Source organism: Gossypium hirsutum, chromosome A10 (assembly GCF_007990345.1).
Source record: "Gossypium hirsutum isolate 1008001.06 chromosome A10, Gossypium_hirsutum_v2.1, whole genome shotgun sequence".
NCBI lineage: Eukaryota > Viridiplantae > Streptophyta > Magnoliopsida > Malvales > Malvaceae > Gossypium > Gossypium hirsutum.
This window is the reverse complement of record NC_053433.1, coordinates 103903563-103928263: the sequence shown is the minus strand read 5'-3', so window position 1 is coordinate 103928263 and position 24701 is coordinate 103903563. Positions and strand designations below refer to the sequence as shown.

General features: G+C 33.4%; 1 protein-coding gene, 1 long non-coding RNA gene and 1 pseudogene across 2 annotated transcripts; 1 reads left to right on the top strand and 2 right to left on the bottom strand.

Moving 5' to 3' along the window:
* The first annotated feature begins 4803 nt into the window (after positions 1 to 4803).
* Positions 4804 to 7690, top strand: LOC107896550 (pentatricopeptide repeat-containing protein At1g79490, mitochondrial). The gene has a single exon (XM_016821745.2). The coding sequence runs from the start codon at positions 4940 to 4942 to the stop codon at positions 7409 to 7411; it is 2472 nt and encodes an 823-aa protein (XP_016677234.1). The 5' UTR covers positions 4804 to 4939; the 3' UTR covers positions 7412 to 7690.
* A 131-nt stretch (positions 7691 to 7821) lies between these two features.
* LOC121207567 (uncharacterized) lies at positions 7822 to 12872 on the bottom strand. Its single transcript, XR_005902648.1, has 6 exons — positions 12671 to 12872; positions 12485 to 12570; positions 12344 to 12379; positions 12164 to 12239; positions 11195 to 11250; positions 7822 to 8184 (listed from the first exon to the last, which is right to left on the bottom strand). It is a non-coding gene; the product is annotated as an uncharacterized lncRNA (long non-coding RNA).
* A 3324-nt stretch (positions 12873 to 16196) lies between these two features.
* On the bottom strand, positions 16197 to 24479 carry LOC107896552 (imidazole glycerol phosphate synthase hisHF, chloroplastic-like; annotated as a pseudogene).
* Positions 24480 to 24701: the final 222 nt, after the last annotated feature.

Below are 24701 nucleotides of genomic sequence, written 5' to 3'. Positions count from 1 at the left end.
GGCTTCGTCCACGGCCTCTTGTACTCATATCGTATTATCTTGATTACGAATTTTTATGCATCAATTAATATTCCAGTGTTTATTACAGATGTTTTATGAATCAGACAGTAGTTCAGAGTTTGTTTTCGCAGAATCGAAGTCTAGCTACAGTTTCAGTCTCTTATAAGATTTTCCTATGCTTTCAGTATCATCCTATCTAGAGTGTCCTAGTAGGGTTTCAGTACAGACAGATAATTCAAGAAAATATTCAGAAAAGTTCAGAGTAATACTTACAGACTTAAGCTGGAGATTCGGAATGCCACCTTCTAAAGATCTAAATTTTGAAAATCGAGTTTTTCGCATTCTTTATAAAATTTTCGCTTTCGAAAATCTTTGTTTTTGTAACCCATTCCACAACCGAGTTGTTGCAACCTAGGCTCTGATACCACTAAATGTAGCACCCCAAACCCGGCCCAGACGTTATGGCCGGATCCGACATGCCACATCGAAGCGTTCAAAATATTTTATATTTTTGATCCAGAAAAAACCTACTTAGTGTTTTAAAAGATAATTTTATTATAGGTTAAAGTGAATGGAAGCTGTGCACCAGGTAGGAAACCGGAAAATAGGAGGTGAGTCTATTGGACTACTTAAGTACCAAGCTCCCTTCGGATCCAATCCTAGACATGCACACCGCCATTGCCACACCTTAACGTCATGTATATTTCTAGGAAACCGATTTGATTAAGTCATTTTTAGGAAAAGTGATTAATTTTGGAAAATACTTTCATTTTGGAAGCTTTGCTTGTTGTCGTGTTATTTTGAAATCAATTGTTGTTTTTTTTTAAAAACGTGCCCTAAAGCTATCCAATTTCAACAGTTAAAATAAGTAATACCTATCTTAGTAATACATATTAAAACCATCAAAAATAATTAAGCGGCTTTATTACATTTAAAAACCCAAACCTCAACGTAAATAATAGGATGTCCAGTTCACCAGAAGAAAACCAAACTTTCAGAACTGGTGGCCACTCCGAATTCCCTCACAGCTCCAAGCCCACTATGGTTGGGAATTTCCTGCGTGGATGAAAATAAAATGGGTGAGTTTGGGGAAACTCAGTGTGTAAGAAAAACTCATTCAAAGCCCAAGTCAGCTCAAGCCTATTGGGCCTAAGCCCATTCAGGTAACAGTGGTACTAGACCAGAGCCCTTTTCAGATTACAATAAACTGGGCCTTAGCCCCTTATTCAGATAACAGTATGGCCCATAGGCCCATTTCAAAATACATGCAACATCAATAACATATGCAAGCCCATTTGGGGAGACTACTCAACCCACCAACCACTACACTCCACCCGTACCAGCCCTACACACCATGTGGGGAATAGCTCAACCCACCCAGCCCAACACTCCACAGTTGCAGCCTTGTTGCTCAGTTAACAGTAAATTGAGGCAAAGCCTCCAGTACGTGGACAAGCCACTTTCAGTACTTCCTCCGTCAATATCCCAATCCCATGCATCAGATAATAACAACATGGCATGCAGTAAATAACAACAGTCAAACATGCATTTAGGTTAATTTAACCCTAGGGGTATTTCGGTAATTTATCTACTAGGGGTAAAACTATAAATTTTTCACTTTTAAAGGTATTTCAGTAATTTATCTATTTTAGGGTTTTTCATGCATATTCCTACTTTTCACGTACTAACAGAATCACATACCGAGGTTTCTTACTGAATTGGGCCCGTTGGCCCATCATTCCAATTTTGGCCCATTAAGCCCAAAAATATCGAGGGCACGGAAATCATGCACTTTGCAGTCCAAATTTTGCAGCTTACCAAAAACATTAATCGATTTACCTCACGAGCATTCGCACACTCTCAAATCTACAAAATACCGGTTTTCAGCATTTCGGCTTTTCGACTTTTGCCGATCCAGACTAAGAAAGAGGGTGTTAGTTACACACCTGTTTGCGACGATATGCTGACAAGATCCACACACGAACCGCCTACAATTGAATTACTAACACGTTAACCTAACTATTCAAATACAAACTACGTATTAACCCCTTACAATATTCGGCCAACCACACCTACAGATCATAGTAAGCTTATAAGAAATCAATAAGCAACTCATTAACAAATTTTTGTCAATGTTTACCACATAATCATAATTTCACTGCAAGCTGTCTTCCTGAGCAACAGTCATTTAATCATTTATAACTGGAGCTACGAAACTCCAAATCAAGTGCCGTTAATTTTTCCTGAAAATAGACTCATATATCTTCAATCCATAAAATTTTCAGAATTTTTGGTTTGGCCAATCAATACCATATTTTTCTTAAAGTTTCCCATGTTTCACTGTTTGACTAATCTGACCACTCTTCATTACGAATCAAATTTCTCATTGTACAGAATTCAAAATATGTTCTCGTTTATTCCATTTGAAACTAAACTCATTAAGCTTTAATTACATAATTTATGCAGCTTCTAACTCATCTCCCACAATTTATGGTGATTTTCCAAAGTCACGTTACTGCTGCTGTCCCAAGCAGATTTATTACCAAATCACTCTTTCACACCTAACTTGCATGCTTGTTATTTAAACATGTATATCACCAATCAATCATCACATATCTATGATTTTACTTAAGTATAATCTTCATTTCATCATTTTAAAGCACAACATGTTAGCCGATTTTTCCCCTTAGCATCTAAGGCACATGCATGCTCATTTGTTTGGCTCAACTTCACCTATCTTCCATTTTTCATCAAAAGAACATGAAACAACAACCATTTCCTTCATTTTAATTCATGATTAAATGCTCACAACACAACTAAAAACCAAAATATGCTTCAAGAGTTAAGGTAGAATCAAGAAGAACTCATGAACATCAAGATAGAAGCAAACTACCATGAACTTACCTTCAATTTTCTTCCCCAAGTGGCCAAACATTCAAGAGCTTTCTCCTCTCCTTTCTATTCTCTAACTTTCGGCTATGATGAACAAAGATGGACAAAACTTTGTTCTTTTCACCCCTTTTTCTTTTAATAAAATTTCATATTTCATCCATTTAATTCTTTAATACAAAAGACATGAAATGCCCATCATGGAACATTTACCTAAACCATTATCATGAAACATTTACCTAACCCATTATCATGGAATATTCACCTAATCCATTATCATGGAACATTTACCTAACCCATTATCAATTTGTACCATGAATTATGGACATCAAGTGCTCATATTGTCTACAACAACATGATGGCTGGCCACTTCATGTAAAATGGGAGGTTTGTCATGCAAATCCTCCTATTTTGCACTCCTGTTTATTTGGCCACTTCAATTTAGCCTATAGCATTTTCAAACATTTTCACATAGGTTCTATTTCATAATTTCACCCCCTTTTTCTTATGGAACAAAAATTAACTAAAATTGCCGGATTCTATCTTAAGCTTGGGCCTTCTAGAAGCCCACTAACATAATTAAACCTATGCCAACATTCACAGAATTCCCGAAAATTTGGGCGTTACAGTTAAATATTTATTAAAACTAATACATGTTATACTATGTATGGGTTCTATTAAAAACTGATACTTGCTATGTATGAGTTCTATTAGAAAAGATTAATTATGGAAAAGAGTATTTTTGAATTAATGTTACTTAGTTTTCTAGATTAAAATATAATTTTTTTTTAAAATTTAATATTGTGTCTGTTTTAGTGAAAATAATTTTTAAAAAATGATTTCAAGAAAATTTATTAAACAACGAAAATATTTTATATAGAATCATCTAAACACCAGAAAATAATAATTCTTTTTCCAGAAAATCAATTCACTTTCCAGAAATCATTTTCTGAGAGTTGTTTTTAGTGAAACAGCCGATGGCCGAACTATTTGAATTTTTAATCACTAGTTGTAAATGGTTAATTGAAAAATGACATGTTGGTTTTTAAAATTAGCATAATAACAACTTTAATCCTCCTACATTTAACCCACTATTGAAAGGAAAGTTTAATCAAGTTCAAGGAGTGGATAAGTTGATTGACTAGGGGACTCGAAAATTCAAACAGTGCCATGAAAATGAACTTGCATTATCGATCGCTAGAGTTGACATCAAACAATAAGTTTTGTTAGTAAATAGGAGCTATAATAGTACTGCCACCTCATCTCTTTACAATGTCGTCCTTACGTTTGGCCTAAAAGAAAAATGAAAAAGAACAGAAAAAAATAAAATGACCCAAATTTTATAAGATAGCCAACTCAATTCCTTGAAAATAAAAGTACACTCTTTGTCAATTTAACCTAATTTTAATTCTAACAACTTTAAAAAAAATTTAAGTTTACAAAGCTAACAAAAAAATAGTTAATTGGCATTGAAAGGTAGTAAGTTATCAACTATTTAAAGTATAAGAAAGTAATGTATTTGAAAGTTGTCTAGTTTAATAAAAAATGATTTTTTTGTAAAATATTTTTGTTTTTATTTTTAATTTACACATTGTGTTTTGAATTATATTTTCATATAAAATATAGGATAAAATTAGAGAATATGTAAATATTAAGAGTTAAATTTTTAAAAATTAAGACTTAACTGAAACAATATGTAAATATTTGTACAAATTTTAATAGTTGTCATGCTATCTTTCCATTAACCATTTAACGGTTGATGACAAAAAAAAATCAAATAATTGAGTGACTATTTTTGTATCTTTTTATATTTGGGTGAACAAAATAAAAACTTAATAACAGTTGGGTGACTAAAAATGCAAGTTACCCTAAAAACAATGAGTAATTTGGCTATTTGCCACGTCAAATTACCGTAAAGGTTCCTCCATTGCCAATTCAGTAGGGTTTAAGGTTTTGGCCTCCCTTGGAGAGATTACGAACACAAGAGAATATCGTCTGGTAAGTATTTCTACATCTACCAAACCCTAGCATTTTCCTCCTAGTTATTTCAATGCTTCATACCTTGAATCGTAAACTTTTCCCTAGAAATCTCTGTTTCATTCTCAAACTAAACCCTAACTCTTGCACTAGTTCTTCGGACCTGAATTCTAGCAGAAATGCACTCACTAAGTGCTCCAATAGCTTTAGTTTCTTCAACTCTTCAATGGGTATCAATCAAATTTCCCCCTTCCATACTCTTTATAAAACCCCCAATTTTATTGGAAACCCTAGAATTGTAAGAAGTTACTGTTCTGGTGAGTGGACTGAGGATATAGAGTACTTAGATGAGTCGGGGAGTGTTATATACTCTGGTAAAGGTATCCGGTCAGTCGAGCCGGGGCTTGACGATCATGTTATGGTGGGTGGGTTAAAGAAACCATTTTTGAATGCCTCTGCAGTTGCTAAGATTGTTGAGGTTGTTAAGAGGTGGAAATGGGGACCAGAATTAGAGACCCAATTGGATAAATTACAGTTTACGCCTAATATGACTCATATTACTCAGGCCTTGAAGGTTGTCAAAGATAGCGATGCATCATTGAGTTTGTTTAGATGGGCTAAGCGACAATCTTGGTATGCCCCGAGTGATGAGTGTTATGACATGTTGTTTGATGGGTTAAATCAAAGTAGAGACTTTGATGCGATTCAATCATTGTTTGAGGAGTTGGTCCAAGAGTCGAGTGGTAACGAGGTTTCATTATTTAGTGCATACAATCGGGTGATTCAGTTTCTGGCTAAAGCTGAGAAATTGGAGGTATCGTTTTGTTGTTTCAAGAAGGCTCAGGATTATGGTTGTAAAATCGACACTCAAACATACAACGACCTTATGATGTTATTTTTGAATAAAAGTTTGCCTTACAAGGCATTTGAGATATATGAGAGCATGCAAGCGGCAGGATGTTTGTTGGATGGGTCTACGTATGAGTTGATGATACCTAGCTTGGCAAAATCAGGCCGGCTTGATGCAGCTTCTAAGCTCTTTCAAGAGATGAAAGAAAGGAAGTTTCAGCCAGGCTTTAGTATCTTTGCATCACTTGTTGATTCAATGGGGAAAGCTGGGAGACTGGACACATCAATGAAAATCTACATGGAAATGCTGGGCTCTGGGCTTCGGCCATCTGCTACTATGTTTGTTTCATTGATCGACTCCTACACAAAGGCTGGGAAGCTAGATACTGCACTTCGGCTTTGGGAGGAGATGAAGGCAGCTGGTTTTAGGCCGAATTTTGGCTTATACACGATGATCATTGAGTCCCATGCAAAATCAGGAAAGCTTGATATTGCAACATCAATATTTAAAGAAATGGAGAAAGCTGGGTTTCTGCCCACTCCATCGACGTACTCATGTCTCTTAGAAATGCATGCAGCCTCTGGACAGGTAGATTCTGCGATGAAGCTCTATAACTCAATGATAAATGCAGGTTTACGGCCCGGATTGAGCACGTATACAGCTCTTTTGACCCTCTTGGCTAATAAGAAACTTGTGGATGTCGCAGCAAAAATCTTACTTGAAATGAAGTCCATGGGATATTCTATTGATGTTAGTGCTAGTGATGTTCTAATGGTTTATGTTAAAGATGGTTCCATTGCGCTCGCCTTGAGGTGGTTAAGTTTCATGGGTTCATCGGGGATTAGAACAAATAATTTCATAGTTAGGCAGTTGTTTGAATCATGCATGAAGAATGGTTTATATGACTCAGCAAAGCCTCTCCTTGAAAACTATGTGAACTCTGCTGCGAAGGTGGATCTGATTCTTTACACATCAATTCTTGCCTATTTGGTACGATGCCAGGAAGAACACAATGAGAGACATTTGATGGCAATCCTTGGTGCAACAAAACACAAAGCTCATGCCTTTATGTGTGGACTCTTTACTGGCCCAGAACAGAGAAAACAGCCAGTTTTATCGTTTGTGAGGGAGTTTTTTCAAGGTATTGATTACGAGTTGGAAGAAGGGGCTGCGAGGTACTTTGTCAATGTTCTCCTAAACTATCTTGTTCTGATGGGGCAGATAAACAGAGCTCGCTGTGTTTGGAAGGTTGCCTACGAGAATAAGCTTTTCCCGAAGGCAATAGTTTTCGATCAGCATATTGCTTGGTCACTTGACGTTAGAAATTTGTCGGTGGGAGCTGCTCTTATAGCTGTTGTGCACACCCTCCATAGATTTAGGAAAAGAATGTTGTATTATGGAGTGGTCCCGAGGCGTATCAAATTGGTTACAGGACCCACTCTGAAGATCGTGGTTGCACAGATGCTGAGCTCTGTAGAATCCCCATTTGAAGTTAGTAAGGTGGTTTTAAGGGCCACCGGAGACTCTGTTATGGAGTGGTTCAAAAAACCAATCGTTCAACAGTTTCTTTTGAATGAGATTCCATCAAGAGCTGACATCCTCATGCACAAGCTGAATATACTGTTTCCCAGTTCTGCACCTGAAATTAGGTCATTGACCCCACCTAAGCCACTCATTGCAGGGAAGGGAATTTAACCTTGTATGTAATGATAGTTGGGATTGAATAGAGGTACCTAACCGTGAAACATGATTGTATCTTAATATTAGGCTTCGTTTGGATGGGCGATTGACTGCGGTGCGGTGTGTTTAACTTACTTTTTGTCTCACGCTACAGTATCTTTAGCCCCCCCCGGCCACCACTAAAATTTTCAAATTATGTTTCACAATGGACATATTGTGTAGAGAGGAATAAGAGATGTTTATGGTCTCTGTTTATTGCTTGACATCCTCAATCACACAAGTGGTTTTCTTTTATGTCCCCACCTTATAATTTTCTTATAGACCTCAATTCATGTTCTTGGAACTTTCTATCAAAAGCTGCAGTCTCAAAATATGATCAGATCAGAAAGTTTGAAAAAAATTATCTTTTATTCAAGACTGTTGACACGAAGTGTTACACAAGGAACGTTAAAAATGGTCATACTTATGTCGAACTTTCGTTCTACAACTACTTTGTTGTACCTCTTTTTGGAGTCCGGGAAGTAAAATCGACTGATCCATTCACCATCCGATGGCTGAAGGTGAATCAGGTTGCCTGTTTTCCAACTCTTGATATGGGTTTCCATCACCCTGCTTGCAGCGATGCTGAGACCTGTTAGGAACGGTATGTAGGCTACATTGAGGGGGGTTATATTCGTCCTCCAGATTCCTACACCAGTTCCTAATGATACTGTGTGAATTTCGCATCCAAAATTTCCAGAATCTATTTGTATGGGCGAATTTCCACCAACTTCGGCTGAGATATTAACCTAAACCAAAATCAACCAGGGAGAATTTGAAACTAAACCTTTTTGGTTTGATGTGCTGGTAATAAAAACTCCTGGATGATATGTTGCGCGTTAGAGACAGTTACTTCCTGGGAGACCTCACCTTCATTCTCCACATAGAGTAACAATTGCTTTGAATCGAAATGGCAAATTTTCTTATTGATGTTTTCCACTATGAAATTTACATATAAAGAAAAAAAGAAATGTTCCTCACGATTTCATTGAGCCAAGCAGAAGAAATTTCAATCCCATTGGCAAATTCATCAGTCATGATTGATTTCATAATTATTTGTTTTGGTCAAATTATAGAGTAAAGAATTTAAAAATTAAATTATACTTCGAGTCTTTATACATTTCTTCCATTTGGAATTTAATTCTACTTTTATTTTTAGGAATTTGGCCACTCTACTTTTTGAATTTAAAAACTCAAGTTTAGTTGTTATCACTGTTAAAATTCTTTTATTAATTTCACTAATATAACAATTAAACTACTGATGTGGATTTTTTATTATTAAAAACGACTACTCCAAAACTTATCATGAATGATTTTTTAAAACTTAAAATAGTGTTCTTAAGATGAATTGACATTAACATTTTAATCAAAAGTATTAATACTATTAACTATTTAGATTAAATAATGATATTTAAAAGTAAAGAACCATATTAAATAAAAATTAAAATATATGAATTAAATATCAAATTTCAATATTATATAGAGGTAAAAACCATTATTTTTATAATGTAAAAAAAAAAAGCAAGCCAAACTTAATAGAAATAAAAAGTTAAATGCATTAGCAGATTCAAATTATATACAGTAGTGTTGATGTGATTGACATATGCCAATCTTAAAAACTTTATATTGTATTTGGACGAAGGATATGAAGAAAGATTTTCATTTTTATAATAGTTTTTAAATTTTTTTAAATAAATTACTTGTTAGAATTTTAAAATTTTTAAGAATTTTGAAAAAAAATCTTCGAGTAACTCAAATTCCAAAGATGTGGTTTTTCAAATTTTCGTTCATTTTATATATCACTTTTATTTAATTTGAATATATATTTTATGTTATTAAAATATTTATATATTTTTTATAGATTTAATATATCTATATTTCATATTTTTATATTATTTATTTTTTATATCATTATTTTTTAAGTTTCATTAATTTAATTTTTTTAAAATTATTTAACCAAACAAAATAATTAGAAATACTAACATTTTAAAATGATGCTTTTCAAAATGAGAACATTATAAAAACCTCCAGATGTTTAAAAATCTTGTATCCAAACTTGCATTCAAATTATATACATTAGATTTTATCATATCCACAATGCGAGTGAATAAAATATTTTATATTAAAAAAATAGATTTATAAAAATATATTAACAAATGACTATTGGTAGAGTGGCAATGGTTCTTTATATGAATTTGGTTGTATTGACTCGTAACACCAATTTAGTCAGCCAGTTTATATCTATACTATTAATAAAATCTTTGATCAAGTAGGTATCACGAGTTAATTAAATATCAACTCGATTAGGAAATTATAAAAATAACTCTCCATATTTAAATGTGTTATATTATTTGAGGGTACTTAATTTTTTTTAATTTAAAAAAAAAACCTATAGTGAGATTTAAACCATGTCAAATTACATTAGTAAAAATTTTAAATTTACTATTTAACTAAAGTTTTATTTTAACTTATTTATACAGTTTAATTTTATTATGCACACTTTGTTACCTCTATAAATTGTATATCTATATTAATAATATTGTTAATTGAGTTAGAGTCACAAATCAACTCGACACTAAGTCACAATTGATGACAAAATCATAATAAATAATTGTAGTGTATTTAGTATTGTTAATTTGATGTATTTATGTGTTTAAATTTCGTTTTACTTACAATTTAATCTAATTTTTATTTTAATATCGTACATATTTAATATATTATTATGATTAATTAGTTTTAAACCATACGTTTCATTATTTATTAAATGTTAGTTTTAAATATATATAATTTGTAATAAAACTCAAGAAGGGTAAAATTCATGACTTCCGATTCATTGGTCCCAAATGCATGATATGATATGATATAAAGTGTTGATTTTTTAAAGACATTGATATTTAAAAAGATATTTATAGGAATTATCTTTTGGGAATATAATTTCTTTAAATGTAGATAAAAGTATTACTATAATTTTGAGATAAAATCACTTCTTTTTTTGTCAAGTTTTGAATTAACCGGTTCAAGAAAGATGGACGCATGCCGTTAAGCTCTTATTATGACAAATTAATAAGTGAAGCCAACTAGGTCCAGGCGCCGATGACAGAGACGGAGACAGAGAAGTCTAAAGAATAGAAATTATTATACAAGCGGCGATACAGAAACCGTAGTTTGAGTGTAAGATTCATGAAAGATTGTAAGAAAATAAAAGAAGAAATAAATGATGCAAACAATTATCTTTGAATCCATTTTCCTTTTCTTCTCTGATCTTCTATGTCCTAAATTATTGGTGTAACACCCTAAACTCGGCCTAAACATTAAAGTCAGATTATAGAAGTTACAATGCTCGTAAAAATATTATCGATTAACTTACGCAAGGAAAAAAAAACTTAGTTTTAATTCCAGAGTAATAAAGTTATTTAATTATCAAAAACACAAGTTCTCAAAAGATTCTTTATAAGCACTTAGACGAAAATTTTGTTTTATTAATTTTATAAAAATAATCCCGAATATTTAACCAATTGAATTGTAAAAAGTCATAATTAATTTCAAAACGTTGCAGCGGAAAAACACTTTTAAAATTCTTACCTCTTAAAAGCATAAGATCCATTACTTATGTTGTCTTGGGTGTGTTTACGAGTTTTAAATAAAACATCCGCGAAAACAAATACCAAAATCAAGAATTTAACGTTCCAAAATAAATTAAAATCTGAAAGACTGTAAAGTCCAAAATTTAAATAAATAAATAAACAAATCAACTTATACCAAATTGTGTGAACCGGGCTTTGAAGTTGTTGTCAAGTCCTAAGTTGGAAATACACCTGAAACAAATTAAACAAACGAGTGAGCTAGAAGCCTAGTGTGTGACCTGACCCACAAATAGATACATAAATAATGGACACGTTATCAGTTACAGATTTAACATATACTCACATACAAAATTGGATATATATATATTTATAATCATATACAAGTGCAGACACCGGTATCGAAATAGATTCTTACTCATAACATACACATATGCAAATAACATATCAAAATGTCATAACAGATCCAGAAGCATATATCGTTTCGAATAGTCATATTTTTCAGAAATTTATATATATCGGATCATAATGTCATATCAAAACAGAACAAATCCTACCCTTATCCGCTACACACCAACTTCGTCCAACCAATCACACCAAATAATATTACAAGAGTTTATCCATTCAATCACATTGAGTCATGGGGTATGTCACTCATAATGATGCAACTAAGTTGCCAGACAAATATTGCAGTGTAACAGCCAAAATTGCAGTAATACTGACAGAAATCACTTCTTCCATTGTATCAAAATCCACCCCAATGCAAATACAAATTCATATGAAACTTACGTACATAACACATAGGTGGTATGACATGCATATCGAAACACATATTTTACAGAGCACAACACAACACATAACTTATACAAATCGTATCATATATTAGTTCTTATACTAACAGTTATTCCACATAAAGATATCATGCGTAATCAAACACATAATTATGTTTTCAGAGTTACCAGAACATAGATCGTACTTACATTTTTCACATACCTTAACCACATCACGTACTACCACATATTGACAACTATCACATTTCGGGTCTTATTTAAGCCAAACGGACCCCACAAAAGATATAATTACGCATTTCTAAATCAAATGGGCCTTAAATGAAAATTTTCCAAAAAATGGCACCCACACAGCCTACCTAAATAGCTCGTGTGATCACACACGCTTGTGTGCCCCATACGGCCTACCCAAGTTTCCCGTGTAATCGCACACACCTGTGTGCTCCACAAGGCCATGTAACAAACAACAGTCTCAAAACAGCCTCAATTTTCTCAAGTTTTTCGAGTTTTAAATGATGTTTTGGGTTAGAATGACACACCTGATGATAAACCACTTAAATATTGCACTCTGAATCCTACAATCATTCATCAAACCTCACTAATTAATCATCAAAACTCATCCAAAAAATAACTTCCATAAATCAAACGTCCAGCCCCTAATACGAAATTCAAACACTTACTTATCTGAAACAACGTTGAAACCGTATCTACTTCGCTAGAGGGTTCTGGTTTTCGTACCTTCCGCCTAATCAAAATCTCGGACACACTTAACACAACGTGGGATGAAAAGTAAACACCAACACCTCAAATCTTATTCAAAAACAAATTAAAGCTAAAATAACAGAAAAATAGCTTAACAAACTTACGCCGATCGAAGAGAGAATCTTACACACGTACATAGAAGAAAATTGAAACGGCAGCAAGCAAAACTGATGGAAACGGAGAAAAGAAAATAAAATAAAAGAAAGAAGAAAAATAAAGGAGAGGGGAAAAAAGAACGTGAGAGTGGGAGAGACAATTTGGTATAATTTATTAACCACCCACATCCCACTAAGTCCCACAAATAATCACTCACCAGATTTCCTTATAGTTCAAAACAAAAACAATTTCCACTTGCCTACACAAGACCAAAAAATAAGCTAATAATCACCTTACCACCAAACCAACAAATTCATTCTTGTTAATAAATGCACTCAAATATTTCTTAAACCAAATACCAAAAACTAGGGATTTAGACAAAATTGGCAAAAACACAAGCAAGAGGATTCAAACCTAAAACCTTCCTCACACAAGAACAACCCTTAACCACTTAACTAGAACAAAGTACTTAACATAATTTCATAATTTTAACTCAAAAATCATAATGTGACCCCTCTAGGTTTCATTAACCCAATTTCTTCCAACCCGATTTTTGGAATGTGACAATTGGGCCTTGCTATATATAAAAATGATAATTAATAATAAGTCTCCAATTACAAGAATATTCATTTTTGTTGTTTGGAGGGAAGTTCAAAGCTCTACTAAGTTTGTGAGTTCCTCTTCGTCATTGAAATCTCCAACGACTGGATTTCCTTGTTGACTTTTGTCTTTTTCCATAACTCAAATTCAAATTTATTAGTATACGTGGCAGAATATTAGAAATATTTTTATTTTGGGTAAACTACACCATTAATCACTAAATTACGGGTACATTTTTATTTTGGTCACTTAATTAAAAAATTACAATTTTACCACTGAATTATTCAAAATTTTCATTAAAGTCAAGTGTAAGGTTGCACCTGCATGGGAGGCATAGGAGGTACTCAAAGTGTAGGGTTTAACAAAATTAAATTAAATCTATAATATATAATATATGAAAGTATGAATTTAGTAAAACTTTTGAATTGATAAAAATATCTTTATTGCTCAAAGGAGACACTTTTGAATATTGTCCTCATAATCAAAATAGATTGGTCGATTAAACCCAGTGAATTAAAAATCGATAGTCCAACTGATAGTATATAATCGAAAATAACCATTTTAAACCGGTAAAAAATTGAGAACTATGGAAAACCTAATTTTTTAAAAAACTATTCAACGAAAAAATTTGAATGATTTCATTATGTTTTAATTCATTTTTATCTTTAAATTTTTGTAAATATATATTTCTTAATTTTTCTAATTTTAATATTTTTTAATTTTTTATGCATTTTTTAAATTATCATTTTTTTTCAATTCTTTAAAATGTTTGAAAAAAAAATAAAAGGAGAATAGAAGAAAAAAGAATGAGAATTGAAATAGTTAGGGTTCAAAACTTTACTTTTCTAACAAGAAAAGCTAGTATCAAGAAAATTGATAAAACTCTATCATTTTACCTTTATATATCACTTAGTCTAGGTTGTCTAACTAGATTAATAGTACAAAATTCTCTTTGATTATCTTTCTTTGGTTTCACCATGATACCACCAATCGTCCTCCTGTTGATATCGGGTTCATACTTGTTATGCTTGTAGGCTTTGGTAGAGTTTACTCGCAAGGGAGTGTTTTATGTTAAGACACTTACCTACTGCTTAATAGCTTTTGTTGGAATATCAATGAAGATATCGCAGAAGCAGGTCGATTACAAAAATAGGGTAACCCTTTTCAATCTTATTGATAGACCTAAAGAGTATACATAATATTCATACAACAGTAATAATGTAGGAATATGAAATATATATAATATATTCTTAAATATATGCGTAAAAGATATACAATAATATACAATACATTCTTAAAAGATAACATCACATAATAATATCTTAACACTCCCCTCAAGTTGGAACATGTAGATCATAAATGCCCAACTTGCTAAGAAGGTATTTAAATTACGACTTACCAAGCGCCTTTGTAAAAATTCAACCAACTGAACAGAGGTCAAAACACAAGAAGGTGCAATCAACCCATCCTAGATTGCATCCCTAACAAAGTGACAATCCACTTCAATATGTTTAGTACGCTCTTGAAATACATGATTCTGTGCAATATACAATGCAGATTGACTATCACAAAATAAATGAATAGCTTTAGGATGATGAACACCTAAGCTTAATAGCAAAGCCTTCAGCCACTTGAGCTCACAAGTGATGGAAGTCATATACCTATACTCGGCCTCAACAAAAGGAGGAGTAATTGTCACAGAAAGATAGTCAGCCAGTAAGCGATCGTCGAGTTAACAGACAAGCAGCCCAATTCAAATCACACCACTCCTTTAAGGACAAATCACTATCAGATCTAAATAGAATCCTTAGGCCATGAGAGCCTTCCAAGTACTGGATAATACGCAAAGCCGCGTCCCAATGCTCTTACCTCAACTCATGCATAAACAGAGATAAGACATGAACTGAGTATGCTAAATCAAGTCTGGTCACAGGCAAATAAACCAAACGGCCTATTAACCGTTTGCACGACTTAGGATCAGTCAAAATCGCCCTTATAGCATTCGTAAATCTATGATTTTGCTTTATTGGTGATCCTACGGGCTTTGCTCCCAAAAGACTCGTCTCGAAAATAATATCAAGTGTGTATTTCCTTTGACAAAGAAATATACCTAAAGAACTACGAGCTACCTCTATGCCCAAAAAATATTTCAAAGCACCAAGATCATGGAAGCAAGAATTAAGATAACCCTTAAAAGTTTTCAAAGCAACGGAATCATTCCCAGAGATATGCAAATTATCAACCTAAACTAGCACATTAATGTGTACGCTAAGGTTACACATGTGGAAATTGATCTCCACGCTAGGGTTTTGCAAGGTTTTGCAAGTTAATTTTGTTCCCTCGGCAAATCAAGTGGCCAATGTTCTTACAAAGTCGGTCACACCAAAGCAATTGGTTTCCTTTCGCAATGCTTGAATGCTCTTCAAGTGCTACCATTAGCTGATGTGTCTAATAATCGACAAAGAGTAACAAAACAAGAGAATATTAGAGTATTAAGCAGCTCAACTTAGTTGTTTAACTAACAGATCAATTAAGTCTGATAGGGTTGTTTTAAGTCTGTTAGGGTTGTTATCTTCTGTTATACTGTTATCAACCACCACTAATGTGTATATAAGCCGTGCAAGTTTCTGATCAATATAAGTTTTTCAAATCATTATTCTTCTTGTATACTTGTTAGTTTTCTAGCTGTTAATCAATTTTGATAGCTTGCAGCTATAGTTTCACACTACGCACCCAGATACGACTGTTGCCCCGGCATGTACAATGAAGAGGTTTTCTATACACGGGAGGTAGATTCAATCTGAAGGAGACGCACCTTTGAGTGATAAGTCTGAGTGCCCAAAAAGGATAATACCTTTAACATAAGCGCAAACAAAGGCACAACCATATCCCAATCCATAGGACGACACAAGGTAGACATCTTGGAACCCGATCTCTACAGAAATTTTCTAGCTTCACAAGTTTGCCGTTTACAAAGTAGCAGACGGTAAATTTTTACAACAAAAGCAAAAGAGAACAGAGAACACAGCTGAGTTTCTGAACATTTAAAATTGCCAATCCTAGGAATGCTTCACTCATAAACTTCTAATTCATGCTGAATACATTTGAAAAAGAAAAAGAAAAAGAAAAAAACATTTTGAAATCAATCCCAAAACTGCAAAAATGCATTGAAATATACAAAGCAGATGAGATTTAAAATGTTTGAAAATTTCTATCATTCCTGACTTTATGAATAAAATTTCAAGCGCTTAATCTACAAGTCGGCAGATATTATTAGATCCTTACTTCAATGCCTTCCTTCAACAAGTGTCCTTTTACAGACTGAATGGGAACCTAAAACCCAAAGAATCAAAGCATTGTAATCACAGTTCAAATTAATGGAATCTTGCATGGTGCTGTATATGAAGGAAATAAATATTTTTCTTTGTTCCATAAAGCTGGAAAAACTGAAATTCTATATTGAATACTCACTTCCTTCCGATGAAAAATGCCAGCAGCTAGAGCTGCTGACGCATTTGTTTTAGTGAATACCTCCGAGAAGTGCTTGACAGCACCAGCACCACTACTTGCAATCACAGGGACGCTAACAGCATCTGATATCAAATTTATTAAATCTATATCAAATCCTTTTCCTTGACCTGCAAGAATCAGCAAGTAGGGATTAAACACAAAAAAAGAGGAGCAGGATTTAGGAATAAACCAAATATTCTTGTAGGTTAAACAATATAATCACAATTATATAATATCCATCTTCAGTCATTTTGATGACCGTGTGCTTGACAACATTCAACAGCCATATAACTTTGATGACCATCTGTGTAGCAGAAAAAACTGGCTTACTCTGGATAGGTATTCTCAGTAACACTTAACCATCACTATATATTTAAAAAAAAGCAAAACCAAAAAATCTCTTTATGTAATTTTCAAAGCAATCATCTGAAATGGGAATGCCATGCTTAAACAAATACTTATAAGGACGAATTGTTTGACAGGAAAGTTATTTATACCATCACAATCAATGCAGTTCAACAGTATTTCTCCAGCTCCCAGTTCTTCAACTGCTTTTGCAAGCTCGTAAGCTCCAATTGGTCGACCTTCCTGTCCACCATTAACCTTAAGAACAGAAAGCCATTAAAGATATGCACAAGACTTGAGGATATAAGTGGCAAACAATGATCATTTAACCCTGTATATGTAATATTTATGAATGCATTAAGATGCTAAACAGGCCCTAAAAATATGACAGAATTCATATTGCTGCTGTTAAAATGCAAAACATATCTTTTTTCTTATGAAAGTGATCTTCCCATGCTAGTTCCTAAACAGTTGTCATTTATTTGCAAGTTTCCAATTAGGTACATTTAGTTAATTGCAATCCGTTCTCGCTTAATCATCCCAATGCTCTCTTGATTGCTTGATGAGGATCCGTGTTAGCATGTGGAAGTCTTTAGGGTTAGCATAGTGAGATAATGAAGATTTCATTTTTGTAATTTGGATTTTATGTCGGTGACCATGAACATGCACTTGAATTATAGACTAGTGTCATTTTAGTAACATCTATCTTGATATTGATTAACTATGCACCGTTCTTCAATTTACAAATACATTTTTCTAGTATTTTGTCCTGCTTAAGATTTTATTTTACTCGCATTCCAACAGCTGAAGGTTCCAATGGGGTTTTACAGGACTGGTGCCAGCTGTGATTTCAAAGTTCTGCAAAGCACCTCTCATTTGAGACTGTTAGTTTATCATTGTCTATCCATCTCTTCACATGTTTTCCTTCTATATCAACGGGTTCGAATGTTACTTACATGCTACTGTTCCTTATAACATTTCAATATTTTGTTTGCACCTTCAAGCTAATTTTCTTTCTGATTTCTCAGTTTTTCTTTTGTTATGTTTGCACATTTAAATTTTATTTAATTTTCAAGAGTTCATATTATCACAAAATCATGGTCAAGTGCCTCCCTTGTTTCTCTTATTCTTCTTTTCTCCTGACTATTTGCTCTTCATACTCATGGTCAAGTGCCGAACCAGATGCCTATCTCATGCATTTTCTTTCTTCCTTTTTTCCCCTCTAAAACTAGGTTTTGTTGACTCTCTTTCCCTCCTCTTTATACCAACAGACTTGTTTTAGATATTCTGAAAAAAAAAAAAACTTACTCAAGTGATGATCGCCCATTGATGTGCATGAATGGGTATTGACTGCATTTAGGTCCTAGGCCTTAAGTGTGCATTTTGAGTTGTTGTGATTAATATTTGTAGCATGGAATTAAGTGTTTGATGGGTTTTAGTTCTATACAAGATATTTGCTTGCATTGTATAAGATCTAATTCCATGATGCGCTTAAGCCAGATCACTAGTTTTAAAAGGTTTATCTAGATAAATGTTTTATGAATGATCATGCAAAAGGCAGAAAGCAATGAAGCTTACCGTACACTTCTCCATTCGGACCTGACACCAGATAGGCATATCCGTTAAAAGTCCTTGTAAAATCTAAAAACTGTAGATTTCTCAAAACAGTCGTTAGAAATTTTTTTATCTTCCATTCACAGAGTAGAATTTTCCAAGGACTCATTGTAAATTTCATATGAATGGTAATACAAACAAGTAAAATCTTCTTTACCTGGTTTTGTGACCTGTATAGTCTTCAATTTAACATCATTAGGACTTTTAACGTACACTCGACGAGGATCAATGCTTACAACTACTGCCTGTCAAAAAAGCATTCAATCAATTCACTATAAATTCATTTACTGCAAATTAAAGGTGCACACTGTGAGGATCAATGCTTACAATGAAAGAAAAGTCATCAACTTTCTTCGGTATCTCCTAACTTGCTAATACTAAACTAAAATACAAAGCAACAGAAGAACAATTTTATTAACAGGCCCAACCAAATTAAATCTTTCATATATCCATCCTCCATTTGTATGCTGCTTTTTTTCTTTAAAATTTATTTTTCCTAGAAAAAAATATATTTCTGTATACAGGGTAAAATTAAATATCAGGCAAGCAACAGTAGAAGCTACACAATCAGCTAGAGCCTGAAGTAAGCATATAGAGAAGTGTTAGCGGTTGACACGGATAGCAAATAAGATTGACTTCCAGAGGTTAAGCTAGGAGTTTAAGGTCGTTACTTAGTTGAAGCAGCTGACATTGGCAGATCATTGAGATGGTAGTTAGTCTGTGAAGCTGTTATCAGAAGGTTGTTAAGAAGCTGTTAAGTTCAGTTTTCAATTCAGCATTATAAATAACCTCTAGCATTTTAAAGAAGATATGTTTCTCTTGATTTTCTGATTCAATAGAGAGTTTAGAAGAGAAAGAGTTATTTCAAACTCTTTCATTCTTTGATTTCTTTTCAGCTTCACTGTTTTCTTTTACTTTCTTGGGAAAATACAACGCTCACAATAAGACCAACAAATATACACGGATGCATATTAGTACAGGCATCAACACAACAAAAACAAGAATAACGATCACCTGATTCCCATAAACTCTAGAAATTTGTTCTAAGCTGCTCTTTCCCGTCTTTACCTAAAAGAAACATTTACAGGACTATTGGTGGTAAAGATATTTATGCATGTGTAACATCTTAACTCCGATAAGCTACAAGTCCTAAAGAGGTGAAGCTGCCAACTTTGGTTTTTAAATATTCTTCTGCTGCATAAACTGCATCGCTTCCAATGGAAATTTTATCAGCCCCAGACCTAAAATACTCTGAAGCAACTTCCAAACTAGAATAGTACCTGAAAAATATACAAATAGTAAATTCCTAGACAATATTGTGTTGGTTAATTACACGTAGATCACTTAAAACTGCAGTATAAGAGAATGTCTAATAAATCACTTGAATAGAAATCAAGTCTTAATCTTAAGATGTGTGAAAACTAGATCACAGTATAAAATAGAGGCACACCTGCCATTTGAATCTGTAAAATCTCGTATACCACCACCAACTGTTAGTGGGACAAAAACATTTTGTGAAGCGTGTCTTAATACCTGCAAAGCACAACAACTAATATAAATACAGATATACAAACACAGAAACCATTAAAGAATGAATTAAAAAAAATACTATGTCAAATCACAGTTAATCTATCAAAAAGAAATGTCAAGAACCTGCAACATTGGTAAATCGCCTAATGGGAAGTCTCGGAAGCCAGTAATGCTCAAAAAACTAACCTGAAATTTAAAGTAAGAAAGAAATAAAAAAATTCAAGGTATAAAAAGAAACTCTGGAGAAGATAAACGGTTGCCAATATTGCAGTATAAACATAAAACACCTCAAAGGTATAAGCATACCTCATCAGCCCCATCTTTGTAATACTGTCCAGAAAGCTCTACTGGCTTGCCAAGGTTTCTCACCTATAAAAGTTTCTGATGAGTTAAAACAGCATCTAGATCCATGTAAGTTCTCTAGATTAAATATAATATATAGGAGATCAACAAGAAAACAAGTGTGAGTGTTTCAACATGATTAAACTCTTTCAATTCCTGTATCCAGTAAAATATCTAAGGGCACATCCCACTTTTTTCATGTATGATAAGTACATGCACTGATATGCAAAACAAAATTTTGATTGAGGCATCTAAAACTAAAAATCAAATAGATCAGGAAATTATAGCAATGAATGACCTCCTCGGGCTTACCTCATTCTCTTTTGTTTGCTCTCTTACATCATATTGGTCGCCTTTGGTTACAACCAGATCCCCTTTATCATTTGTCCTAACATCAAGACAAGCAATAACCTGAGTGGAAGCAATACCAGTCAGCATAGAGCCAAATGATACACAAAATCAAGCAGAAAACTTCAATAGTAATTAAGAGATATGTAATTAAAATTGGAAGAACAGTTGGTGCATAGAAAATAAAATCAAGAATAATATACAAAGTAATTCTAGCTTTAGAAACTCTTACCCTCTTAGCAAGTTTTGAAGCCTCCCCTTGAGTAGGACTCTGTACTTAAGTGAATCAATCAGATTGCTAGATGGATGAACATAAGAGTTGATAAAAAGTTGCTAGATGAATTAAAACCAAGGGTACAAACACTACCTTTGTCCCCTGCGAATTTGGATGTAAGAACCTTCTCAATACAGAAAGACCAACATCTGAAACAATTTTTTTGATTTATTAATTGTTAATAAAGAGGTTAGTTATTATGCCAGACATTTGTTCTGAAAATAAAAAAACAATTTGTAAAGAAGATTGTCCAATAATCAAATTGACCGAGTAAGTACATTGTAAAGGATATGAACTAATTACGTAAGCAAGGAAAAACATGTCAGAAATCCCCCTCTGGCTTACCTCATTCTCTTTTAATGATAATACAGTAAACCAGAAGATGAACGTACAACATTGTTCAACTGACATTTACAAGTGATATCATTTCATACCACAAGGAAGAAACTTGTATATTTTGAAATTTGGAATATGCAAAGAACAAAGATAACAACTGAAGGCACAAAATATCTTGCCTCCACTCTTCTCTGGATGGAACTGCACTCCATGCACATTTCCCTTTCTGATAGATGCAATAAAATCATCACCATAATTGCATGTAGATGAAACCCATTCCTTGTTATCATCTGACTAACAAACATATGATCATATAGGTTACCAAACTGCACAAAACATGCTTATTGAAAGCTTTTTCAACATGCACATTCAAGGGTGAGAAACAAATTAAGAGGTTGACAAGGAAGAGCATACTGGAATGGCTCGGTAAGAGTGAACAAAGTAGACATGACGATCTCCAATTTCATCCAAAATTTCAGTCTTTTGCAATTTGCAAAGCATTCCAGCCAATATGGGGTACTCTAAAACCATTAGACGAGTTAAACCGCCCAACCACACCAGGTATCAAACCAAGACCCTTGACTGAAACAAATAGAAACTGTGAACTCAAGTTGAAAAGTTAAGAACTAGAAAAGAAAAGAAAACATCTAAATTTTTCTCTATTTGCAAAATGAAGATTAATTGGTATCTCCTTTTTCTCTTCTTGATTCCTTCTTCCCATGCTTCACCTCTTGTTTAAGCAATCAATAAATATTTAGTTATAAAATAAAATTTAAAATGCCAAAGAAAGATGTTCATTAAACCACATAATATGACATAAGATACAGTGAGGAAGATAGTCATGAGTCATGAACAACTCTACTCATAACACAGTTTACAAGCATAGAAACTTTATCAAGTCATGATCATAATATATAATATGTCTATCAAAGATTTACAATAATAAAAAAAGGACAGGTTTTTAGAAATTGACCTGGTCCATTCTCTTCACTGTACTCGAAAAGTAGTTGAAGTCCAAGACAAATGCCTAGAATGGGAGGTCATTTGTTATATAGGTACACAGTGCTTCATCCATCCTGAAGAATATGATAAATGAAAGACAATTTAACAAAGTTAGAATTCCAAGCCAAAGAGAAGAGATATTTAGTTATCATTAAAAGTCTGTAAGGAGAAAAAATTCAAGCCAATTACAAAGTTGCATACTGTTCAAACTTTTATTTAAATTTTATTTAGTGTTGCTAAATAAACTAATTGAAGATTTTTCAAGCCATTTGACCAATCAAGATAAAGATGCATGGTTTGGCCAATCAAATCAAAAGCTCAACGATCATCCAATCAGATTTCATCCACGAGTTATTTTATTTATCTCCAATTACATTAAAATAATTTAGAAAAAGAATTAAAAAATCAAACCTAAGGTCCTAAGCTTCAATACATTGCACGATCATATGAACAAGAAGAAAGTGATGCAAGAAACTCTCTAATAATAATTCTTCCAAGTCCAAAATCCATCTAGGCACATTGAAGAACATTTAATACTTCTAAGTTCAAATGGAAAAAGAAAGGTGCTCTAAATAATTATTTTCATAAAAAAGTCGGTAGAAATCATACCCTGTCTTGACCAATACATCCATGGCTGAAGCGAAGGCCCCAACACCAGGAATGATAAGGCGATCTGCATTCAAAATGTCTTTTGGAGTTCGCACCTACATTATAATTCAAAAGGAAGAATACATTTATAACTTTCCATGCATCCTTTTATGAAAAGCGACTAAAAATAGAATGATACAAATTATTATCATCTTCTCAAAACTAAAACGGCTTACATCCTCTATCTCGAACCCAAGGTAGCGAATCGCATTCCTTAAGCTCCGAACATTTCCAGCTCCATAATCAAGCAACGTCACAACTGAACCTAAAAAAGACAACAAAATGATTTGAAAAACATAATATAAAATTAACCAATATTTGTTATATTCTTTTATTTCCACCAAGTGAACCAGATTTATTAAAAGTACCAGAACTAGAAGCAGATGAAGCGCGGATAACAAGGTTTCGGGGAGATATTGTCTTTAGAGTATTTTTCTGACTCTTTTGGCGATGGGTTATGATAGAATATGGTGACAGAGAAGAAAAGAGCAAAGATTTTGTTGCGAAGCTTGTAAACGAAGCGAATGCCACCCCCTCCATTGCAGAATAGTTCCGTTTACCCAAGCAAGTGAAAAAAGAACAATCCTTAATGAAACAATTTAAACTCAGTTTAACAACAAAAGCTCAGCAAAGCTTCTTCATGCTATTTATGGAAGAATTCAAGTAAGTTCAAGTAAGATAAGAAAGACCAATTAAAACAAACTTCTATACCCACTTAAAAAAGTATATCTTTCCCCATTTAAGATAAGTGACATCAATTACTTACATTTCGTAGAAAATGAGTGAATAAGAAGACAAACAGTAAAATTAAGCTCATCTAAATCTAACTTCGTTCCCCATTATAATCAAAATAAAATGCAAAAAATTAAGTAATTAGATCCTGAACAATCACCCTTCAGAAAGAAAATTCATCAAAGAACATAGAAGCATTGAAATGAAGTTTAAACCGTTGAATCATGATTCATGTGAATCCCGCATTAGCTATGAGCCTGAAGAAAAGTGTAAAATGCATTCATAATCCTAAAGAAAATATAAGAGACCCCGACCGAACCTTCAAGAGCAAGTTACGATGGCCGAAGCCGCTGGTAGTCGTGGTGGTGCTGGCGGTGGCGGCGGCTATGATGGCAACTACCCCCAAATAGCGGGTAGTACGAAAAATAATGCGTTCGAGCATTTGAGTTGCTACTTAGAACAGAAAACGACATCGTTTTTGTGGGATAAGCAGATGAAAAATCTACCTAAACGACTTCGTTTCGTGGAATAGTAAGGGGTAGGGAGTGGTGTAGAGGTGCCAAACGGGCAGGCTAGGATTGGAATTTTATAAGGGTTGGATTTGTTTGAATTCGGGTTTGACTTGAAATGGGTAAACACTAATAATTTTAAATAAATATTTAATTTCAAAAGTAATTAGTCATTTTATTTTTTATTCCCATTCGATGATAATATGTGTAATGTAATTAAATCAAATGTTTTATTAAAATTGAATCATT